At 34.1% G+C, this 22,698-nt stretch overlaps 1 protein-coding gene across 2 annotated transcripts in view; it reads right to left on the reverse strand.

The window, feature by feature from the left end:
* LOC145246077 (guanine nucleotide-binding protein G(o) subunit alpha-like) overlaps positions 1 to 22,698 on the reverse strand; it is a 388,154-nt gene that overhangs the window by 41,795 nt on the left and 323,661 nt on the right. For both annotated transcript variants that reach the window (XM_080107929.1, XM_080107930.1), the window contains exon 4: positions 7,694 to 7,959. In XM_080107929.1, coding sequence (XP_079964055.1) covers positions 7,694 to 7,959 — 266 coding nt within the window. The remainder of the gene's footprint in view (positions 1 to 7,693; positions 7,960 to 22,698) is intronic.

Raw genomic sequence — 22,698 nt, forward strand, 5'->3', positions numbered from 1 at the left:
CAATGTCACTACGCCGTGCAGTGAACATGGTGACGTTATCAGTGTACGTGGACACTCTGGCAAATTTGCCACCAGGTAGAGTTATGCTGTGCAGGACTGGTCTCACCGCCTCGTCCCTTAATTTGTGAAGGAAGGGCTCCAACGCCAGGACATATAACAGAGGTGACAGCGGGCAACCCTGCCGCACCGACCAGGAGATCCTAAAGGACTCCGACAACGTACCGTTAACTTGCACCACTACCGCGGGATCATGATACAGAGCAGAGACCCACTTGCGGAAGTCCGGACCAAAGCCGGTGGTTTCCACAACAGATCTCAAGAACCCACGGTCGACCCTATCGAATGCCTTGGACTGATCTAAATTGATCAGTGTGGCTTCCGTGTCGGCTTCTAGACCCTCTATGATCATGCAAACCAAGTGCAAATTGTTCTGAATCGATCAATCCTTCACAGCGTAGTTCTGATCCGGCTCAACCAAGTCACCGATAACAACCTGCAGTCGGTTCGCAAGAAGGATGGAATATCTGGGCAGGAGCAGCCGAAAACAGCCTATCCTGCCTTGACAGAGTACAAAATAGACTTCGTGGCTTAGTGGGGGATGCCCTATTTTCTACCCTGCAACCTCTCTCCCACAGAAGAGACGTTGCGAGCCTATCCATGTTTTATCGTTATTTTCATGGCAGGTGCTCGTCTGAACTCCAATCTCTGGTCCCCCCTCGCCAATCTTTCACGAAAAACACCTGTCTAGCTGAATCCACTGTGAAAAATTTCCCCCACTCTATATCTGTGCCTAAATCAAAACGCGGATTCCATGAACAAAGCTTCTTTCTTAGAACTGCACGCCTGTGGAACTCTGTTCCGTCTGCCTGCTTCCCTCCGGACTACAACTTGGATGTCTTCAAGTCCAACGTTAACAAATTCCTAATGAACTGCCCCCTTAATTAAACACTTCATCAAATCTCCACACTAACGTAATGTACTTGCAATAACCCTTATCCCTGAGTGGCTTCCGGGCCTTGATAAATGGTGATCACTGTGTAAAAAAAAAACAAAAAAAAAAACGCAGGACAAAATCTTGAAATCTGCTTAAAGCAGAGTTATGGGTCTATATTCATCTAGATTCCCCCCTCCATGCCGATCCCCCTTCTTCAGAAGCGTGACCACTCCTTTGGTTACCTGCCTCGGGATCGAGTCCTGGGCAAACCAGTGGTTAAACACGCCCAACATGGGTGATAGCCTCAAGTACAGTTCATAGGGTAAACCATCGAGTTCCGGAGATTTGTTGTGGCCAACCTGCTTCAACGCAGTAATGACCTTGCGCTCCGTAACCATCCCCTCGCAGCTAAAGGAATTTTACAGAAGAGAGAGAGAGAGAGAGAGATGTGAGTAAACATGGAGGTAGACACGTTTACCAGAACCGAAGGTCAGCTGACCAGATTACGTATGAGTGACGTGGTCAGGTTGGCTAGATCGGGGAGACTGGATTTGGGCTTTGAAGAAGATGGACGGCTTAATAGCTGTTCCCTCCCCTTCACTATTGTACAGCCGCTCGGGCCATAGTAAGGCGGGGTGAGCCAGCTAAATAGCTGCCAAACTCCTGGTCGCGGAGTCTGGGTAGTTGGGTGAAGCATTCCATCAAATGTTGCCGAAACCCATTGCAGATCTCCCGTGCCGACACGAGAGAGCGCCCTTCCAGGTTTTTCACCTCCCGAATGTACTCATCCGAGCGGCGTCTTAGGACAGCCTTACGCTCAACAGCGTCAACGTTCATGGCTTCGTTGGAGACTCTTTTTAACATCGCTCTAACTACCTGACCTGCATATTGCTCGCTAGCCAAGCGATTCAGGTCCCCCTTAACTAGAGCTAGTTCTAGGGACCCCCCCTTCCACCGTCCGGGTCAGTCTATCATCTAGCTGCCTTTTGTTCCGCGCCCTAGTTAACGCGAGGTGTTGGCTATATTGGACATAAAAGAGCCTAATGGTAACCTTAAGCTTAACCCACCAGCTACTCCCGGTAACCGCCCCCCACAAACTATTTCTGAATTAGTGACGTCAGCTGCTCCCGGAAGTCGTTCAAGTCCAACAAGGAGACGTTCAACTTCCAGTAGCCAGCCAACCTAGGCCTATTACCTAATTTCAGATGGGCCAACACGAGTTTGTGGTCCGAATGACCTAACCAGTGGAACATGGGACAAGATAGGAAATCTATGTCGCCTCTTCTAATTAACATTCTGTTCAAGTATGTGCTCGGACAGACGGCCAAAGTACCATCCACGTCCACATCTCCCTCCCGGAGTGATCCAGACGGAACCTGTCGACCAAATCGCACGAGGCCATCAGGTCAGACAGGCTCTTATCACACCGATCCGACTCTCTAACCCCCCCGACCTTATCTATATTGAGGTCCAGGACGGCATTCCAGTCCCCCAATTAAAACTACCCACTCCGGACCCGAAGAGAGAAACACCTCCACCCGCCAAAAAAGGGAAACCCTCTCACTGTGGATGTTAGGCAAATAAACTGCCACAATCCGGAACGGGCCGCTTTTAACGGTAACATCGACCACGACCAGCCTCCCATGAGCATCCATTTGGACAACAGTAACCGTCGCAGACAGGGTGTGACTCACTAGTACAGAAACCCCCCAGCTCTGGAGGCTGCGATATGCTGAGTAAACGTCAAAATCGTTTACCAGAACACCACAGTCCCCAGCCCCAACAAAGTGGGTCACATGTAGTGCAGCTATGTCTACCTCAAGGGCCACGAGATCCCACAGAACGCAAGTATCATTGCTTTGAGATCTCATGCCCCTCGCATTCAAACTAGCTAGGTTCAAGCTTGTGGCCATGTTTCCCCAGCTAGTAGTATTCGTCTACTAAGGGTCTGAAATCCTTGGGAGTAAGGACGTCGAAGGCCTGACCGAGACTGCCCGTGAGCAGGTCGGGTGTAAGCCGCCCGTCTCTGGCCCGGCCCTCCACGTCCAAGGGGAACATCAACTAAATCACCCTATAGAAGGAAGGGTGAACATAAACAGGGATCCGTCCCTCACAACGCTTGGTAATTTGAATCAATGATGGGTGCTCTCCGTCCACCAGCCTGAAGCCCGGAAATAAAGTTTTTCCCACCTCCAACATCCTCCAAAGTGCCTTTGCTTGACCTCCCCTATTCGGTCTCACAAATGTTGGTGCTGGAGGGGCCTCCTCTTCCTTTTTCCTCCCTTTCTTGGCAACGACCTTACTCCAACCTTCTGTGTCTTTGCTGGTCTCTACCTCCTTTTCTGGAGTCTGTTTTCCTTCTGCCAGCTTTCCTTTCTTTTCCGACTTTTCTTGAGCCGGCTCCTTCCTCAGAGGGCAAAAACGGGACATGTGCCCGGGCTTCAGGCATTGCCAGCACAGTGGCCTCCTCCCTTCAACAATCACTGTCATCTGCCAGCCCTTACAGATGAGTAGCACGGGAATTTGGTGGAAATTTTTCCTATCTATGCGCATACTTGTTTTAAAAGTATATTACGGGGGCCCTTCACCGGGTACACCCCCTCCATCTCTCCATACTGGGATAAGGTGGCTCCCAGCTGGTCCTCCCTGATAAAACATGGAACCCTCATAACTGACCACTGTTTGTCTTTTAGATTTGTACTCCAGGCGCAGCCTGATATTCTTCCAGGTGAGGTCCCCCTATGCCCACCTCTTCGACAGCAACAGGAGAACCCACGTTGCATGGTAGCGTCTTACTAAATACTGGGCCGGGATTTTGAGGTCACCCAGTATTTCCCTCATTTTTTCCAGGGGAACCCCGGTGAGCCCCTTTCCGTTGGCCTCGAGAGTTACCAGAGATAAAGTCCTGTCCTTGATGTTGTCGAGGGTCCCTGGTAGAGCTTTCGCGGTATTACCCTCGACATACTCCCGATATTTGGTCTCAAATAGGTCTCTATAGTAATCAGGAGTCTTCTTTGTGCCAACCTTCTGGTTCCAGGCTCCTCCTGTCTTCCCGGGTTCCTCTGGCATACTGGTCCCGGCAGGCTGCTGTGTTTCTGGCTTTGGTTTTTGAGCTGCCAGTATTGGGGAGGCATCACTTTGTGTTAGGGCTGGCCACTCTTCTACGCTGGCCGGCGTCTTGTCATTTAAACCCCCCACCCCCGAGGAGCACCCATCAACCACGATGACATCGAGTGACTTGGATTTTCTTCGCCCCTCTGCTGCTGATTTCTGGGGGCTACTGGCCTTTGACTGCATCGGCTATTTTTCTGTTCCTCTGTCCAGGTTCCACCACTTCTTCACTGGCTTCCTGTGCTTCTTTTGTGTGGCCTTCCAGGCTTCTTTGCATCCTGGGGCCCCCTCGACGAACTTTTTCCAGGCAGCCAATTCTTCCTCCCTCGTCTTTGCCATCATGGTAGCGGGCATTATCCAAGGTCGCTCGATCTGCCCGGCCCTGCTACTGCACTCAGGTCGACCATTGCTACTTGCGAAGCGCTGAGTGTGGCTGCCCCCGGACCCATACTCGAACCGACCGCTCTGGGGTTGCCTTTTGGGGCAGCAACCCCCGACACAGTACTGACCGCACTGGGGGTGGAGACCCCTGGAACCGTACACGAACCGACCGATGACAAACCTACCGAATTGGGGGCAGCGACCCCCGGAACCCCTCTCATACCGACCACCGACCCTTCTGAACTGGGGGCGGCGACCCCCGTGACCCTTCTCGAACTGGGTGTGGCTTTCAGTACGGCACCCCCCGAACCCTTTGCAGATCCTACACCAATGGTGACAGAAGCCTGCCCCCTCTAGGTGGTGGCCCAGTGCCCTTCTCCGACCCGCCGATTTGGAAACTCGGAGGACCTTTGCCTAAAAAGGCACGTCGGTTTCCCCTAGCCCGGCTGGCTGCTTAAGTCGGATCCAGACACTGGACAATCTGCAACAAAGGAAAAAAACAGTTAATAATAACAAATAACAAAACAATAACAATGCCTGAAAGACCACTCACCCAAAGAATGGGGTCGGTCCTTTGAGGCCAAACAAGTAAACCCTTGAACTTGACCAGAAAAATTGGTCAAGTGGGTGACGCTACCAGTCTTATTCACAAGGTCAAGGTTTAGTAACTGAGAACAGATACTACACTTTGATCGCAGCGCGATTCCTAGAACACGACTGGTTTGAATTAGTTTTGCTTTTTATATGAAAAAGCCCAATCAACACACGAGAAGCCAAAATAGCAATAATTTTGTAAAAATCAACGTAAATAAATCTTTACGCTACATGCATTCTAAAATCCTAGATATTATTATCTACGGCCTATATAAACAGTTCTAAGTGATCGTTACCCCTCTCCCAGGACCGTGTGCGAGAAAAGCCTTTGCGAGACATACACAAAATGGTCACATACATAGCGAGGGGGTACCTGGCGTTGCCCGAGTGTTTGGATGTGTGTGTAGTTGTTAATGAAAGCCTAAGAATAAGTGAAGTAAAAAAAAAAAAAAACAGAAAAACGAATGTTAAAACTTATCTGAAAAATAAAGCGGGGGGGGGGGTAATCAAGACAAAAAACACAAAAAAAACTAACGTAAGGCAAACGAACGATGTTAAATGTAAAAATCGAAAAAACAAAAACAAAAAAGAAAACAGAAAAACGAACGTTAAGACTAAAAATAAAAAAAAAAATTAAAAAAAAACACGTGAAAAATGGCTTAAATAAGCCGGTTTCGATATTAAAATTTATAAAATCGGTGGTTACCCGGGTGTTTTGGGGTGTGTGTGGTCGGTCGGGGTGGGGGTGTTAATGAAAACGTAAGAATAAGCGAAGTAAAAAAAGAAAACAGAAAAACGAACGTTAAAACTTAAGCAGGGGGGGTAATAAAAACATCGAAAAGAAAAACAAAAAAAAAATCTAACGTAAGGCAAACGAACGATGTTAAATGTAAAAATCGGAAAAACAAAAAAGAAAACAGAAAAACGAACGTTAAAACTTCTGAAAAATACCCCCCCCCCAAAAAAAAAACCGCATGAAAAATAGCTTAAATAAGCCTGTTTCGATATTAAAACTTAAAAAATCGGTGGGTACCCGGGTGTTTTTTTTTTGGGGGGGGGGTGTTAATGAAAACCTAAGAATAAGCGAAGTAAAAAAACACACAGAAAAACGAACGTTACGTGAAAAATGGCTTAAATAACCCTGCTTCAATATTTAAATTTAAAAAATCGAAAAAAAGACATCTCACACCACAATTCGAACCCAAAACGTTTAGATAATGACCCAACGCTTTAATAAACTGAACTAACACGACGTACATGAAATTAAATAAGTTCTTCAACTATTTAAGCTAAATCAGGTCATGACATCATCTGACACATGCGTAGAACCGATCTCGTCATGAGAGGACGGTTTTTGTTGACCCCCCCCTATAGAAAATTGTTGATTTCAGGGTGAAAAAATTAACGTTTTTGGCCAATTTTTCGATATTATTCGGGCGAAGGACGGGGCTTCAATATGATACTAAGTTTGTCAATTTTTGTTCTGTCTGTCGAAAGCTTTTAGCAACACACAAACACACATACTTACATACACACATTTTCGCTTTTATATATATAGAAGATTACAAAAATCACGTGACGCCGAAAAATTTAATCAACGAAAAGCTACCCCAACCCAATACAAATGAAAAACTCCCAAGTACAAAACGCAAAGTAAATAAAAAAAAAGTTTTTTGTGCTAGGCGAGTATTTGTTGCGAACATTTTACGCGGAGGGATCATGAGAGAGAGAGAGAGAGAGAGAGAGAGAGAGAGAGAGAGATAGAGAGATAGAGTGGAACAAAAGGTCAGACGGAAAAAGAAAAGAAACATCAAAGATCAAAAGGTTACAAGACCGGTAACACCTAATCCGTTCGTAAGCTGAATTCATTGAGCCTGTGAAGTTCTGGTGTATTTGTGAAGTACCAAATTTCTGGCCTCAGAAAATTTAGGTCACGTGATATTTTTGTACACGGTGTAAGGTACAAAACAAAACAAAAAAAAAAACAAAGCAAAAAAAAAAGATAAATAATAAAAAATAAAAACGTACCTCCGTCTGAAATTATTCGCTAGTTTATCAATAGATTTATCACTTTTCTTTTCCATAAGTTTTTTTTTTCTAAGAAGCATATGTTTTCATAATGCCCCTGCCATCCCCACCGAAACAAGATTTAAAAAAAAAATTATGCGACTCCTCCCGTCTGAAGTTACCGGGCGCCATTTTATCAATTTTACAAAAAACAGAAAAAAAAAAAATTAAATTATATTGGGCAAACAAAACAAAATTGGACTTACAGAGAATATTGCCCGTGCTGAAATAATAACGTTAGTATTTAAAAACACATTCTTAACATGAAGGAAGGTGGGGGGCATTGTTAACTATTCTGTACTTTTGACTTTCTAATTCAGTTAACTAATTCTTGTATTTTGTTTGGCATTTAAGCAGAATATGAACCGTGCTATTTTTAGATAGAATTTTCAAATTAAATTCAATTTTTTACAGTATTTTTTGTTTATTAAATTGTTAATAACAACACTAGTAGTAGTAGTAGTAGTAATAATAATAATAGTAATAACAATGATAGTAATCAAAGTAATAAATAAATAAATAAATAAATAAATAATAATAATAATAATAATAATAATAATAATAATAATAATAATAATAATAATAATAATAATAATAATTTCTTACTATTCCTCGGAGTAGGAGAGCCAACGATCGATGTCTGGGTCACTTAGACGGCGGTAACATTCCTGTAGTCCCGGGTCGTGCCACACTTTTAGCATGAGGGCAATGTTGGGTTTTTCGTAGTGACAATAGAAGTTGGAAAGTCGCCGGGGTCGAGCCGGGCACAAGCCTTCACTCTCTTTCTCACTCTTTTTCTCTTCTTCTTCCACCGTGTGGAGCAAAAGCGCGCGGATTCGAGGATATTTCTTTTCGAATTCAGCCACCGTTTCCTGTTGAAAATGAGAAAAAAAAAAAACGGAATAAAGGAAGACAGTCGCAAATTGGTGAACGACAAAATAAATAATAAAAAGGAAGAGCTAATGTTATGGTGTTAATCTACCGGAAAACACCGGAAAGTAAAATAGTCGCTCTTCATCCACAGGATGGTGACCTCGGGAAAGCCCACCGGGGATGGATGCAGAGTCCCTTTCCATGGCACTACAACCATCCTGATATTATTATATAAAGATATTTATCCATCCATCTGTCTACAAACTGTTTAGCATGTTGACACGTACAAATAACCAACATACACACATGATGATGGAGCAACCGCTCCAAGCTCTACCAAAGGGTTAGGGGTCCTGTACTATCAGTCGGAATACAACAGCCAGACAAACTGTCAAACCGGTACCCTCAACCAGCAGCCCAGTCCAATTGCATTGACATATGTGGCACTCAAGCACGCCCAAGATTGGATATAGAGAGTCGATTATTATGATGAGTATTATAATGGTCGATTATGATTTATAGAAGTAGAATGTCGTAAGGAATGTTATCAAAGTGAAAAAAACAAACATTTACAGTTGAAATATTTGCATTAAATAGTTTTCAGGAATGTAACTTGATGGATGCAATTTCATTCTGATATGTTTTTCATTGGGTAGTTTTAGTAATTTAGGACAAAGAAAATGGATTAAAAAAATACATTTAGGAAAAACAACAATCCATAAAAATACAATAAATGGTGAGTTTTGATGCTAAGTAGAGAGTGACGTCAGAAAAGGAAGTGAGTTTTAGATTACACGTAGAACATAGAGAGTAAGATTGAACAGTCTGTAACTGTGGGTTGTGTAGTAGAGACCGACGATGAAAGTCATGGAAGCACTGGGATGGTTAAATGAACATATGTTGTTGTGGAGAAGAAACCGATGTGTCACCTCGGAAGCAGCAGCTCGCAACCACAATACATGTAAGTATGAAACAACTTGATTGTTCGAGTTTTTCGTAAAAGACACTGCTACATTTGAGGAACACGTCGGAACGGACAAAAATGCTTGTATGTTTAAGGTATGTCGTTCTTTGCGCAGCGCAAATGTAAAAGATGTTTACCCGTTCTTCTGTCTATAAACTGTTTAGTATATCGACACGTACAGATAACAATTACACACACATTAACAAGAGAAACATTTATACACTAGATGATAACGCATTGGAAGATGTTACACACATTCAATAGACGACACGTTAACAAGATAAAGAGACTCATTATGTACAACGCATATATATATATATATATACACACACACACAGACCCGGACTATCCAACACTAATGCCGTGATGAAACTTATCCCTGTGCAAACAATAGAAAAAAAACGGTGCTCGTCCAAAATTTTGTTAATATTAAAAATCAAATCTAATATATAAATGGCTATATGTCTGGCTGTCTGTTTAAAATTCTATCTTCTCTGAAACGAAAAGTTGTAGAGCAGCACCAGAGGCCTCAAAGGTTGTATTTTTATGGATAGTTATTTATAAGTCTTTAGTCGGTTAAAATTGCTTTTAAGAAGTCAAAAGTGGGTCAAAATAATAAAAACAATCGTTATACATTTTGTCCATTCATGTTAATTTTGTTTAAATTTAAAATTTTTAATTATTTCATATACATGTCACGTTGGTACAGTGGTAACGTCACCAGCTTTGAATGCTACAGTTTCGATTCTAGCTGATGGCACCAAAATACATATATTTTTTTTTTTTGCTTTTGAAATCACGGCTCTAGAATAATATATATGAAATCTGGACAAATTACAATATCATATTTAAGCGTATTTTACACCCAGGCAAAGCTGGGCGCCCCCTCCCACGCCAGTTAAAAAATCTATATGATGTACGTACATGTGACTGAAAGAAATATATTCTATTGCACAAATCACGTAACTTGATCAAGTAGTTTTATTTTTATAAAGAAAATCATTCTTTAAGCGATTAATTGGAATTCGTAGACATAAAATGCATACATTTGAATTATTGCTGAGTTATCTCCCTTGTTTTTTGAGATCTCTTTCCAAAATGGCGAGTGAGACTGTCACTGTTCAGATAGTCATAAAATTTGATCTTATTTAAAAAGCAAACTACATGATCCATTTACGCAATTTTTGAAATATGATATTTTCGTTTCGTTACGGGTACGTACGTCATACATATTTTTCTTTATCTTTGTAATTTAATATAGGGAAACTTCTTGACAAGCACCGAAAAACAGTAATGGCATTATTGAAATTTCTTGACGGAAGAAATTTCGTTTCGGCTATTCTCCGTTTTGTATTGTCTCCCCTTGCTGATGTTGTCAAATTTGCATGCGATAGGGTAAACTCTTTCAAACCAATCATTTGTACAAGATATTTGGAATTATTTCATAGCCAGCATTGTTCTATCTTACATATACACATGTACTTTTATTATTAGTGTTATTACCTTAGCGATTATCTCCCTTTTTCTAGTTCTTTATTCTTAGGGGATTCCTTCAGAACCGATAGGAAACGAACACGGCATGCTTGGGCATCAGCCGCTACCTCACCTCCGTTACCTTCCTGAATTTAGTTAAGTAGTTATTTAAAAAGCAAACATTGAATCGTTTGTAATTTCTTGCCTATTTTTATTTTTATTTATTTATTTTTATCTGAAGATGAACTGAGACCATCAAAGATTTTGAAAGCATCTTGAGAATCCAGATAATAATTCTAATTGACTTTCAAATAGCAAATCACTGAAATTGTTAACGATTAAAGTATTTTGTTGTTTTTTTTTTCTTTGCATTTTACGTTTATTTTATTTCCATCATGGTCGCCGCATTTATTTCCTACGTTGGATTTCAATTTCTATATTTCTTTCTTCTCTTAATTTCCTCTTCATTCTACTTTCAGACACCTAGAGGATAAATATTTTGATTTTTTACTTTGGTTCAATGTTAAAATAAACTTTGACGTTTCAAATTAAAATACTAAGCAAATTATTTAGTCTTGTTTTTCATCTCTACAATCTGCATGATTTACGGAAATTATAACGCCAGACGACACCGAGTAACCTTGCTAAATAAAATAATATAATTGTTAAAACGAATTTGAATTTTTTAAAAGGCTAAAACCGTTCATTTTAACATTAATTGTTCCCCCGACAAAAGGAGGATAGACCTGTGAATTCACCCTTGTCCGTTCGTCTGTCCACACTTTTCTCAATAACCACGCCTTGGAATTTTTTGAAATTTTGCACAAACATTAAACATGATATGAATAAAAAAAGGAATAGAACGGATTTTCCGGGAAAACGCTAGTTGCTCATATAGGACTGCCTTTCGTCTTAAAATGACTGAAATTGACACTTCTGTGTTTATTAAAAAAAAAATGATGCTTTGGATTTTAAAAAAACTTTCTGAAAAGTTGTAACTAACTGATTTCTATATAATTTTGTTTGTCTATACTTCGCGATAACTCTTGGGTGTGCCCCAGGGGCTCTTTTAGGGCTAATAAAAACACTTCATTTCTGTGTATGTCTATTTAGCAGTTTTGCATGGTGCTGAACTCAAATTTAAACATGTTATGTCCTTGGGAACATTTGGGGCAAATTGTGGTGGGCAAATGCTGAACTTAGTCATTTTTATGCCTCGTTCACTGTTCACTTACAATGGACCATTCATGCTTCATTTGTTTCTATTGCTATTTAACTAGCCGTGCTAACACAGGAGTCTTTATTTTTGTTCATTTTTCGCCTTTTTGCCTTGTTTTTCTCGTTTTACTTACAACATTAGATTAAAAAGTACCTTATCATAACGATCACGTTTAATAGCAAAATAATTAGAGCGAATTCAGGGAATTTTGCAATTACCTGATACGTGGAGATTTTGCGACAATCAATGTAAATTGTGTCTGAACGAGAAACTAGAAATATTAAAGTTTAACGATGTAAAAAAACAAAAAAATTTTAGAAACGAGATTGCTACAAATTGTAAACCGATATATTCCTTGGAGAATATAATCAGTATAAATTAATCAGATGAAATGAAACTCAACATACAGAGTAAGTTATAACAAGTTTATTGTACAACGGTACAATTTAATAAATAAGAGATTGACACTCGAATGTATCTTGAATGCCAAAGTATAAAGATTAGCTTACTCTCTCCCATTGGTTACGGCTTACTAACGTATTTTATAGACTGATTAATTCATTCTCAAGAGGTGTTAGGATCTTCCACTAGATCATAAACACCGAATAAGTGTTTACTTTAGGATGACTACTAAATAAAACACGATTATATTATTATTATAATGTTCTGAGTACACATCGATTTAAAAAATAATCAGTTTAGAGAATGTAAACTTTAGTTTAACTTTATTGTAAATAGGAAAATACGCGTGTGAGTATTTTGTCCAGACAATAGAAAAATCACTAGTGGATTAATTGAAGGAAGGAAAAGAAAGTTGGCGGTTAGAAAATCTACAGGATGGCCCAATTAAAAGTAGTCCCATATCTCTAATCTTTCTCTAATTATTTTTCAGATTAGCGGTCCACTTAAAAGTATCCCGATTTTTTCCAATCTCTCTCTATTTTTTTTCAGATTAAACGGCACACTTAAAAGTAGTCCGGCCTCTCATCTGTCTCTAAATTTTTTTCAGATTACGTGGTCCACTTAAAAGTAGCCCGATCTTTCTAATCTTTCTCTTAGGGACCAACTGACACCACAAGACAAAATGCAATTCTTTTCCCAAAAAGATGGCGCTACATGACACAAGTCTAACATATCACTGACACAAGTTCATGACATGTTTATGAAAGAGAGAACAATAAGCAGAGGGCTATGGCCACCACGTTCCCCGGACTTGTCATCATATGGTTTTTATCGATGGAGGACTTTAAAACAAAATGTTTATGCAAATAATCCTCACAATCTAGAACAACTAAAGGAGAACATTACCAACGCTATCAGGAGAATCACCAGAGAATATCCATAGGCATTATCTGCAAACGTTGTTAAACGTGCCCAGAAATGCATAGATGTCAACAGGGAGCACTTCCAACATCTTTTATAACACTGCAGGTAATTTAAACAATGAAATAATGATCCTCCTCTCTACTACATTTTTGGGCTACTGAAAAGCGACAAAAAAGAGTGGGTGAATATAACCCTGCAAAAATCCAAGAATTGACAAAAGAAAAGCCTCGTTAAATAAGGCGCATTTAAGCATTTCACGGTATGACTTATGTGCTAATATGGGCTTTTCTCAAAAAAAAAAAAAAATAAATAAAAAATAAAAAATAAATCTTGAAGTTTAACGTATTACCTCTTTAAAAAAATATATATAACCTATCATAATAGAAGATGTACCCGGCGTTGCCCAGTATTGAGCGTAACTTTAAATTCCTTTAAAAAAAAAAATAAAGAAGCACGGTGTTAAAAAAAAAAAACAAAATGAAAACGGAAAGAAACTGAAACATGTGTGTGCAATTATTATATTTTTTTTCTAAACAGTTCATTTCTTGTAAAAAAAAAAATACTCGAGCTGAGATCGAAATCAAAACTTAAAGACAGTGAATCAAGTACGGTAACCATTAGGCCAGCTTGGCACGATTTTGGAAAGTGTTTTCAAACTTACTTATTCTTAGCATAAATAATCGGTCTTGTGAACGATTCACACACATCTCTCTCTCTCTCTCTCTCTCTCTATATATATATATATATATATAGAGAGAGAGAGAGCGAGTGTGTGTGTGTGTGTGTGTGTGTAAAAAAGATAAAACAATATCGGTACCATCGGTTTCAATTCCAAACAGAAAAGACTAATATCGGGCCGTTAATATCTCGAACTCTGTTCAGTCTCTGTTTATATCTGAATGCGCCATGTATACATGTAATTTCTTATTTGGAAGATATTATGACATTGAGACAGTGTATTGTTAATGTTGGTCGATAATTATATAATGCACTTGCCTTAAGATCGTTTTATAATGACGATTGCATGGTCACAATCATCTTTTTATACGCTTATTTCAATTTGCGCCGTTCTGTTTTTTCTCTAATTTAAAACTTCCACAGACGCCCAAAGTCAGACTTAATAAAAACGATTTATTGCCAATTTTCTCTCGATACAAAACCGGTCATGTACACACACACACACACACACATATATATATATATATATGTATATAAAGACTGGTTTATATATATATATATATAAACCAGTCTTTATATATATATATATATATATATATATATAATTATTTTTTTACTATAATAATTAAATACCTACAAATGGTATGTATATAAATAAATAAACCAGTCTTTATATATATATATATATATATATATAAACCAGTCTTTATATATATATATATATATATAAACCAGTCTTTATATATATATATATATATATATATATATATATATATAAACCAGTCTTTATATATATATATATATATATATATATAAACCAGTCTTTATATATATATATATAAACCAGTCTTTATATATATATATATATATATATATAAACCAGTCTTTATATATATATATATATATATATATATATATATAAACCAGTCTTTATATATATATATATATATATATATATATATATATATATATATATATATATATAAACCAGTCTTTATATATATATATATATATATATATATAAACCAGTCTTATATATATATATATAAACCAGTCTTATATATATATATATAAACCAGTCTTATATATATATATATATAAACCAGTCTTATATATATATATAAACCAGTCTTTATATATATATATATATATATATATATATATATATATAAACCAGTCTTTATATATATATATATATTTATATATATACATATATATAAACCAGTCTTTATATATATATATATATATATATATATATATATATATATATAAACCAGTCTTTATATATATATATATATATATATATATATATATATATATATATATATATAAACCAGTCTTTATATATATATATATACCAGTCTTTATATATATATATATATATATATATATATATACCAGTCTTTATGTATATATATATATATATATAAACCAGTCTTTATATATATATATATACACCAGTCTTTATATATATATATATATAAACCAGTCTTTATATATATATATATATATGAACCAGTCTTTATATATATATATATATATGAACCAGTCTTTATATATATATATATATGAACCAGTCTTTATATATATATGTATATGAACCAGTCTTTATATATATATATATATATATATATATATATATATATAAAGACTGGCTCATATATATATATATATAAAAAGACTGGTTTATATATATATATATATATATAAAGACTGGTGTATATATATATATAAAGACTGGTTTATATATATATATATATATATATATATATATATATATATATATATACATAAAGACTGGTATATATATAAACCAGTCTTTATATATATATATATATATAAACCAGTCTTATATATATATATAAACCAGTCTTTATATATATATATATATATATATATATATATATATATAAATATAAACCAGTCTTATATATATATATATAAACCAGTCTTTATATATATATATAAACCAGTCTTTATATATATATATATATATATATAAACCAGTCTTATACATATATATAAACCAGTCTTTATATATATATATATATATATATATATATATATATATATATATATATATATATATATATAAACCAGTCTTTATATATATATATATATATATAAACCAGTCTTTATATATATATATATATATATAAACCAGTCTTTATATATATATATATATATATATATATATATATATATATATATATATATAAACCAGTCTTTATATATATATATATATATATATATATATATATATATATATATATATATATATATATATATATAAACCAGTCTTTATATATATATATATATATATATATATAAACCAGTCTTTATATATATATATATATATATATATATATATATATATATATATATATACACCAGTCTTTATATATATATATATATATATATATATATATATAAATATATATATATATATATATATATATATATATAAATATATATATATATATATAGACTGGTTTATATATATATATATATATAAACCAGTCTTTATATATATATATATATATATATATATATATATATATATATATATATATATAAACCAGTCTTTATATATATATATACTTGTTTATTGTTATATAAACATGCTCACATCCCGCTGCTAAAAATAGCCACTTGTTTCAATCAAACAACAGATATCATCAGGCAGCGACTTGACTATTCAAAAGTTCAATGAATAATGGATTTTTATTTTAGGTAGGAACTCTTTAGAAGTTGGAGTTAAAAAACTTAAAACACAGGACTTTAATTAAATAAAAAAGTAAAAAGGGAGAGGCAATTTAAATAAAGTTAAAAAATTACAATGGGGAGAGAGTGATTGAGAAGAGAAAAAAAAGGAATAGAGACAGAAATAGAGAAAGAAAATATAGAGAAAACAAAATAGAGAGAAAAAGAAGAGAGAAAATATATATATATATATATATATATATATACATACACATACATACACATACACATATATACATGATATGGAGAAGAAAAAAAGAAGAGAAAAAAGAAATAAATGGTTATAATAAAGAGAATAAGAACTAGAAGGAAAAGGAAAGAATAATGAGATCTAGTTAAATAGGGAAAGAGAGAAAGTAAGAATTTGACAGTATATAGAAAAAGAAAAAGAAAAAGAAAAAGAAAAAAACCTGCGTGTCAACCAATTTATGAACAATTATACAATTCAGTAATGAAACATATTATTACAAATACAAACAGAAGATACAATCCAAGCGTCAGAAATGAACGTGTCAAAAAAGGCAGTGAATGTATTCGGCTAGCATATTTATCCTCTTACATACGTCCACGAGTAAAATCAACGCAATTCAAACATACGTCTACCATTAATTAGGCCCTTTATGCTAAATGATATAAGTTTAAAGTTTTCGCGTTTTTATTAGATAAATATATGAATAAAAGAAGAAAATAATGATAAAACAATATTAAAATTATTATTAATAACAATAAACATAATAGTGATAATAATAATAATAATAATAATAATAATAATAATAATAATAATAATAAAAACAGAATAAAGTTAATATTTATTATCTTTTTAATATAACATATTTAGCCATAAGAGGGGATTAAATAAATTAAATAGGTCCAATAATTATAAATAAAAAAACTACTAATATTTATGTATATAAAAAAAGAATACAATACAAATATATATATATATACACACACATATATATACCCAAATATACACACACATACACACACATATATATATATATATACATATATATATATATACATATACATGCACATAAGTAAAGGTGTAACTATACTATTAAGTTGGAAGTTTAAGCTATTTAAGTATAGATATAAAGTCATATTAAATCACAAAATAATACATTCAATACCAGATTACTAATAACACAGATACAAGTACACTTACCTATAAATATATTCAGGCAAAAGAAGTAATTAAATCAACGAAATACTCAAAAATAGCGACGCACAGGTAGATAGTACCCAAATTAAAAATAAGATACATATGTATATACTCACAGAGAACCAACCGACATACTAATAAGCACATATATACATATATATATATATATATACATATATATATATATATATATATATACATATATATATAATCTTATGTATACACATACATACAAAAAATACACAAATATATGCACACAATCATATACTAATAAACAACAACGCACACACACATATATACACACACATAAATATGTATAATTTACATAAATTATATATATAGAAATACATAAGAATACAAATAATTTGGCAAGGGTACAGATAGATGCATACACACATAGAAACATACAAATGGATTGAATAAACATGGGCGGGTATACCAAATAATATAGAAATATATAGATCTAAGTACACACGGTCATAAAATAAATACATAGACACATACATATACACATAGACACACAGGTATATAAGATAGGAGAAGTAAAGAATGAAATCAGGAGAGGAGAAAGTATATTAATAGAATATTAATAAATTATAGAAATCAGTGACAATTTTTAATTTATTTAAATTTTATATCTAAACTAAATTACTTAAAAGATGGGTTTTATAATGTTTGCAATTAATTGAATTTTCGTGCTTCTTATTTAATAATTTATCTCTTTCTCTAAAAGTAAGTATAAATAATTTCTCATAAAGACATAGGTAGCAAGGCGAGTTTAAAGATGAACAGGTTTTCGCTTTCTTTAAAATTTTCCAATTTACTATTGGGGAGTAACCTTGCTCTATTAGTTCATTGTAATATTTAGACAAGGAAGTTCTATTTTTGTACTCATTATTTTCAAAAGAGCACTTGTGACCGGTAAATCTTTCTTTAAAATTGTTATTTGTCACTCCTATGTAATATTTTTTTTCATTCGGATTTTCCTTAGTAGAAATAGTTGCTTGGTACACTACAGAAGTAATTTGACAATTTCCTTTAAGAGGGCATTTTGATTTAATTCTACAGTTACAACTTTCGGTAGCAATGGGTGTGCTATTTTTGTTTAATATTTTGTTATTATGTTTTTTAATTATTTTTTCAAGGTTTTCATTACAGCTATAACTAAGTTTTATTGTATTTTTATTGAAAATTCTATGTAGTATATTATTAATAGGGAAGTGCTTTTTAATTAAGTTTAAGAATTTCATTCCTAGATTTGTTTTAAGTTTCAGATTAAAAGGGGGATTGTACCACAGGATTTTTCTCTTACGGTTTCTATTTGTATTTGTGTTTGGGTGTGTTGGTTCTATGAACTCAATTTGGGTGTTTTTGTATCCACTATCCTTAAGGGCCCTGTTATAGAAATATTTATGTTTATTAAATGTTTCAAGATTGGAAGAATTGTCACTGATTCTTTTACTAATGGATTTGGGGATATGTCTAATGATAGATTTTGGGTGATTTGATAGGGGGTGTACATAAATTGGGTTTGAGTTTTCCTTCCTATATGGTTGGTAGATGCCTTTCCTTAAATCAAAGTTCACATCCAAAAAATTTACAGTTTTAACATCTGATATAATATCCACTTTTAATTTAATTCTACGGAATTCATTTAAGATAATCTTTTTGGTTCTTTCACATTTAGGGCCGTTGGATTCCTTGATGATCATCAGTCCATCATCACGATACAAGCCTATATCCATGACATTGATGTCTTTGGTTAAGTTGTATAGTATGAATAGACCTACTAAGTCTGTCATTTCAGCCGAATCCAAAGACCCCATGGAAATGTCAAACAGGTCATTTTGATCTTTTTTCAACCACTGATCATTTCCACTAATTAATGTAGTATTTCTACATGTCCGTATAATTTCAATTTCAGTGTCTCTTATATCAGACAGGAGTTTAGCAAACCCCATCACCTCTTCGAATAGTTCCTTAGATATGGAGGGATAGTAATTCACAATTTTTAATTTATTTAAATTTTATATCTAAACTAAATTACTTAAAAGATGGGTTTTATAATGTTTGCAATTAATTGAATTTTCGTGCTTCTTATTTAATAATTTATCTCTTTCTCTAAAAGTAAGTATAAATAATTTCTCATAAAGACATAGGTAGCAAGGCGAGTTTAAAGATGAACAGGTTTTCGCTTTCTTTAAAATTTTCCAATTTACTATTGGGGAGTAACCTTGCTCTATTAGTTCATTGTAATATTTAGACAAGGAAGTTCTATTTTTGTACTCATTATTTTCAAAAGAGCACTTGTGACCGGTAAATCTTTCTTTAAAATTGTTATTTGTCACTCCTATGTAATATTTTTTTTCATTCGGATTTTCCTTAGTAGAAATAGTTGCTTGGTACACTACAGAAGTAATTTGACAATTTCCTTTAAGAGGGCATTTTGATTTAATTCTACAGTTACAACTTTCGGTAGCAATGGGTGTGCTATTTTTGTTTAATATTTTGTTATTATGTTTTTTAATTATTTTTTCAAGGTTTTCATTACAGCTATAACTAAGTTTTATTGTATTTTTATTGAAAATTCTATGTAGTATATTATTAATAGGGAAGTGCTTTTTAATTAAGTTTAAGAATTTCATTCCTAGATTTGTTTTAAGTTTCAGATTAAAAGGGGGATTGTACCACAGGATTTTTCTCTTACGGTTTCTATTTGTATTTGTGTTTGGGTGTGTTGGTTCTATGAACTCAATTTGGGTGTTTTTGTATCCACTATCCTTAAGGGCCCTGTTATAGAAATATTTATGTTTATTAAATGTTTCAAGATTGGAAGAATTGTCACTGATTCTTTTACTAATGGATTTGGGGATATGTCTAATGATAGATTTTGGGTGATTTGATAGGGGGTGTACATAAATTGGGTTTGAGTTTTCCTTCCTATATGGTTGGTAGATGCCTTTCCTTAAATCAAAGTTCACATCCAAAAAATTTACAGTTTTAACATCTGATATAATATCCACTTTTAATTTAATTCTACGGAATTCATTTAAGATAATCTTTTTGGTTCTTTCACATTTAGGGCCGTTGGATTCCTTGATGATCATCAGTCCATCATCACGATACAAGCCTATATCCATGACATTGATGTCTTTGGTTGAGTTGTATAATATGAATAATTGATGAATGAATAATTTTTTCTCTTCTCAATCACTCTCTCCCCATTGTAATTTTTTAACTTTATTTAAATTGCCTCTCCCTTTTTACTTTTTTATTTAATTAAAGTCCTGTGTTTTAAGTTTTTTAACTCCAACTTCTAAAGAGTTCCTACCTAAAATAAAATCCATTATTCATTGAACTTTTGAATAGTCAAGTCGCTGCCTGATGATATCTGTTGTTTGATTGAAACAAGTGGCTATTTGTAGCAGCGGGATGTGAGCATGTTTATATAACAATAAACAAGTATTATCAGCTCTTTTTATTGAGCACTATCTAACAACCTCGTTGAATTCATTAGTCCATTACTTTTGAATATAGAAAAAAAAACCCCGAGTATCGTCGCTCCATTACTGTTGAGCACTATTATACGCTGGATTTGTTTTTACCTAAACATGGAGAAAATCAACTTCCAAACATCCCTGAAAAATATTCCTACCACCACCAATCGGAATTACCAGATGACCCTCCTTCTAAAAACTGAGGAGCTACTTAGGAGAATGAAGTGGAAAGCTTTTTTCTTCCTGAGAAATTCAAATGACAACAAGAATAAGGATTACCATGGTTTCAAAAATCGAGATTCGGCACCACATATCGACCAATTGGATGCTTTTGAAGCAGACATTATGGATCTTATTAGAGGCCTGTCTTTCCATAGGAAAAAGAATCATTTTCAAAAACAGTTGGATTTTACCATTAAGAAAATCAACACCTCGGATTACCTTTACGTTAAAGCAGATAAGACGCAAAATTTCTACAAACTAACTACACATGAATATAACAAGCTTATTAAAGAAAATATTACAAAAAATTACAAAAAATCAAATATAGATATTTGCAAAAAAATTGACAAGGATAGTAAAGAAATAACTGACAGACTTAAAATTAGTAATAGAGTGGGAATTTTACAAAAAAAACAGTCATATATTTTGCTTAAAGACCATAAGATAAATTTTGACAATAAATCTGCAACTAGATTAATTAATCCTACGAAACCCGAAATTGGTAAATTAAGTAAAAATATACTAGAAAGAGTTAACTATCAAATTAAATCAACATATAAGTTAAATCTATGGATTAACACAGCGGATACCATTAAATGGTTTTCCAATATACATAATAAAAAGAATTGTACTTTCTTACAATTCGATATTGTGAATTACTATCCCTCCATATCTAAGGAACTATTCGAAGAGGTGATGGAGTTTGCTAAAGTCCTGTCTGATATAAGAGACACTGAAATTGAAATTATACGGACATGTAGAAATACTACATTAATTAGTGGAAATGATCAATGGTTGAAAAAAGATCAAAATGACCTGTTTGACATTTCCATGGGGTCTTTGGATTCGGCTGAAATGACAGACTTAGTAGGTCTATTCATACTATACAACTTAACCAAAGACATCAATGTCATGGATATAGGCTTGTATCATGATGATGGACTGATGATCATCAAGGAATCCAACGGCCCTAAATGTGAAAGAACCAAAAAGATTATCTTAAATGAATTCCGTAGAATTAAATTAAAAGTGGATATTATATCAGATGTTAAAACTGTAAATTTTTTGGATGTGAACTTTGATTTAAGGAAAGGCATCTACCAACCATATAGGAAGGAAAACTCAAACCCAATTTATGTACACCCCCTATCAAATCACCCAAAATCTATCATTAGACATATCCCCAAATCCATTAGTAAAAGAATCAGTGACAATTCTTCCAATCTTGAAACATTTAATAAACATAAATATTTCTATAACAGGGCCCTTAAGGATAGTGGATACAAAAACACCCAAATTGAGTTCATAGAACCAACACACCCAAACACAAATACAAATAGAAACCGTAAGAGAAAAATCCTGTGGTACAATCCCCCTTTTAATCTGAAACTTAAAACAAATCTAGGAATGAAATTCTTAAACTTAATTAAA

The sequence above is a fragment of the Euprymna scolopes genome, chromosome 23 (genome assembly GCF_053919585.1).
Source record: "Euprymna scolopes isolate OS-2025 chromosome 23, ASM5391958v1, whole genome shotgun sequence".
Taxonomy (NCBI): domain Eukaryota; kingdom Metazoa; phylum Mollusca; class Cephalopoda; order Sepiida; family Sepiolidae; genus Euprymna; species Euprymna scolopes.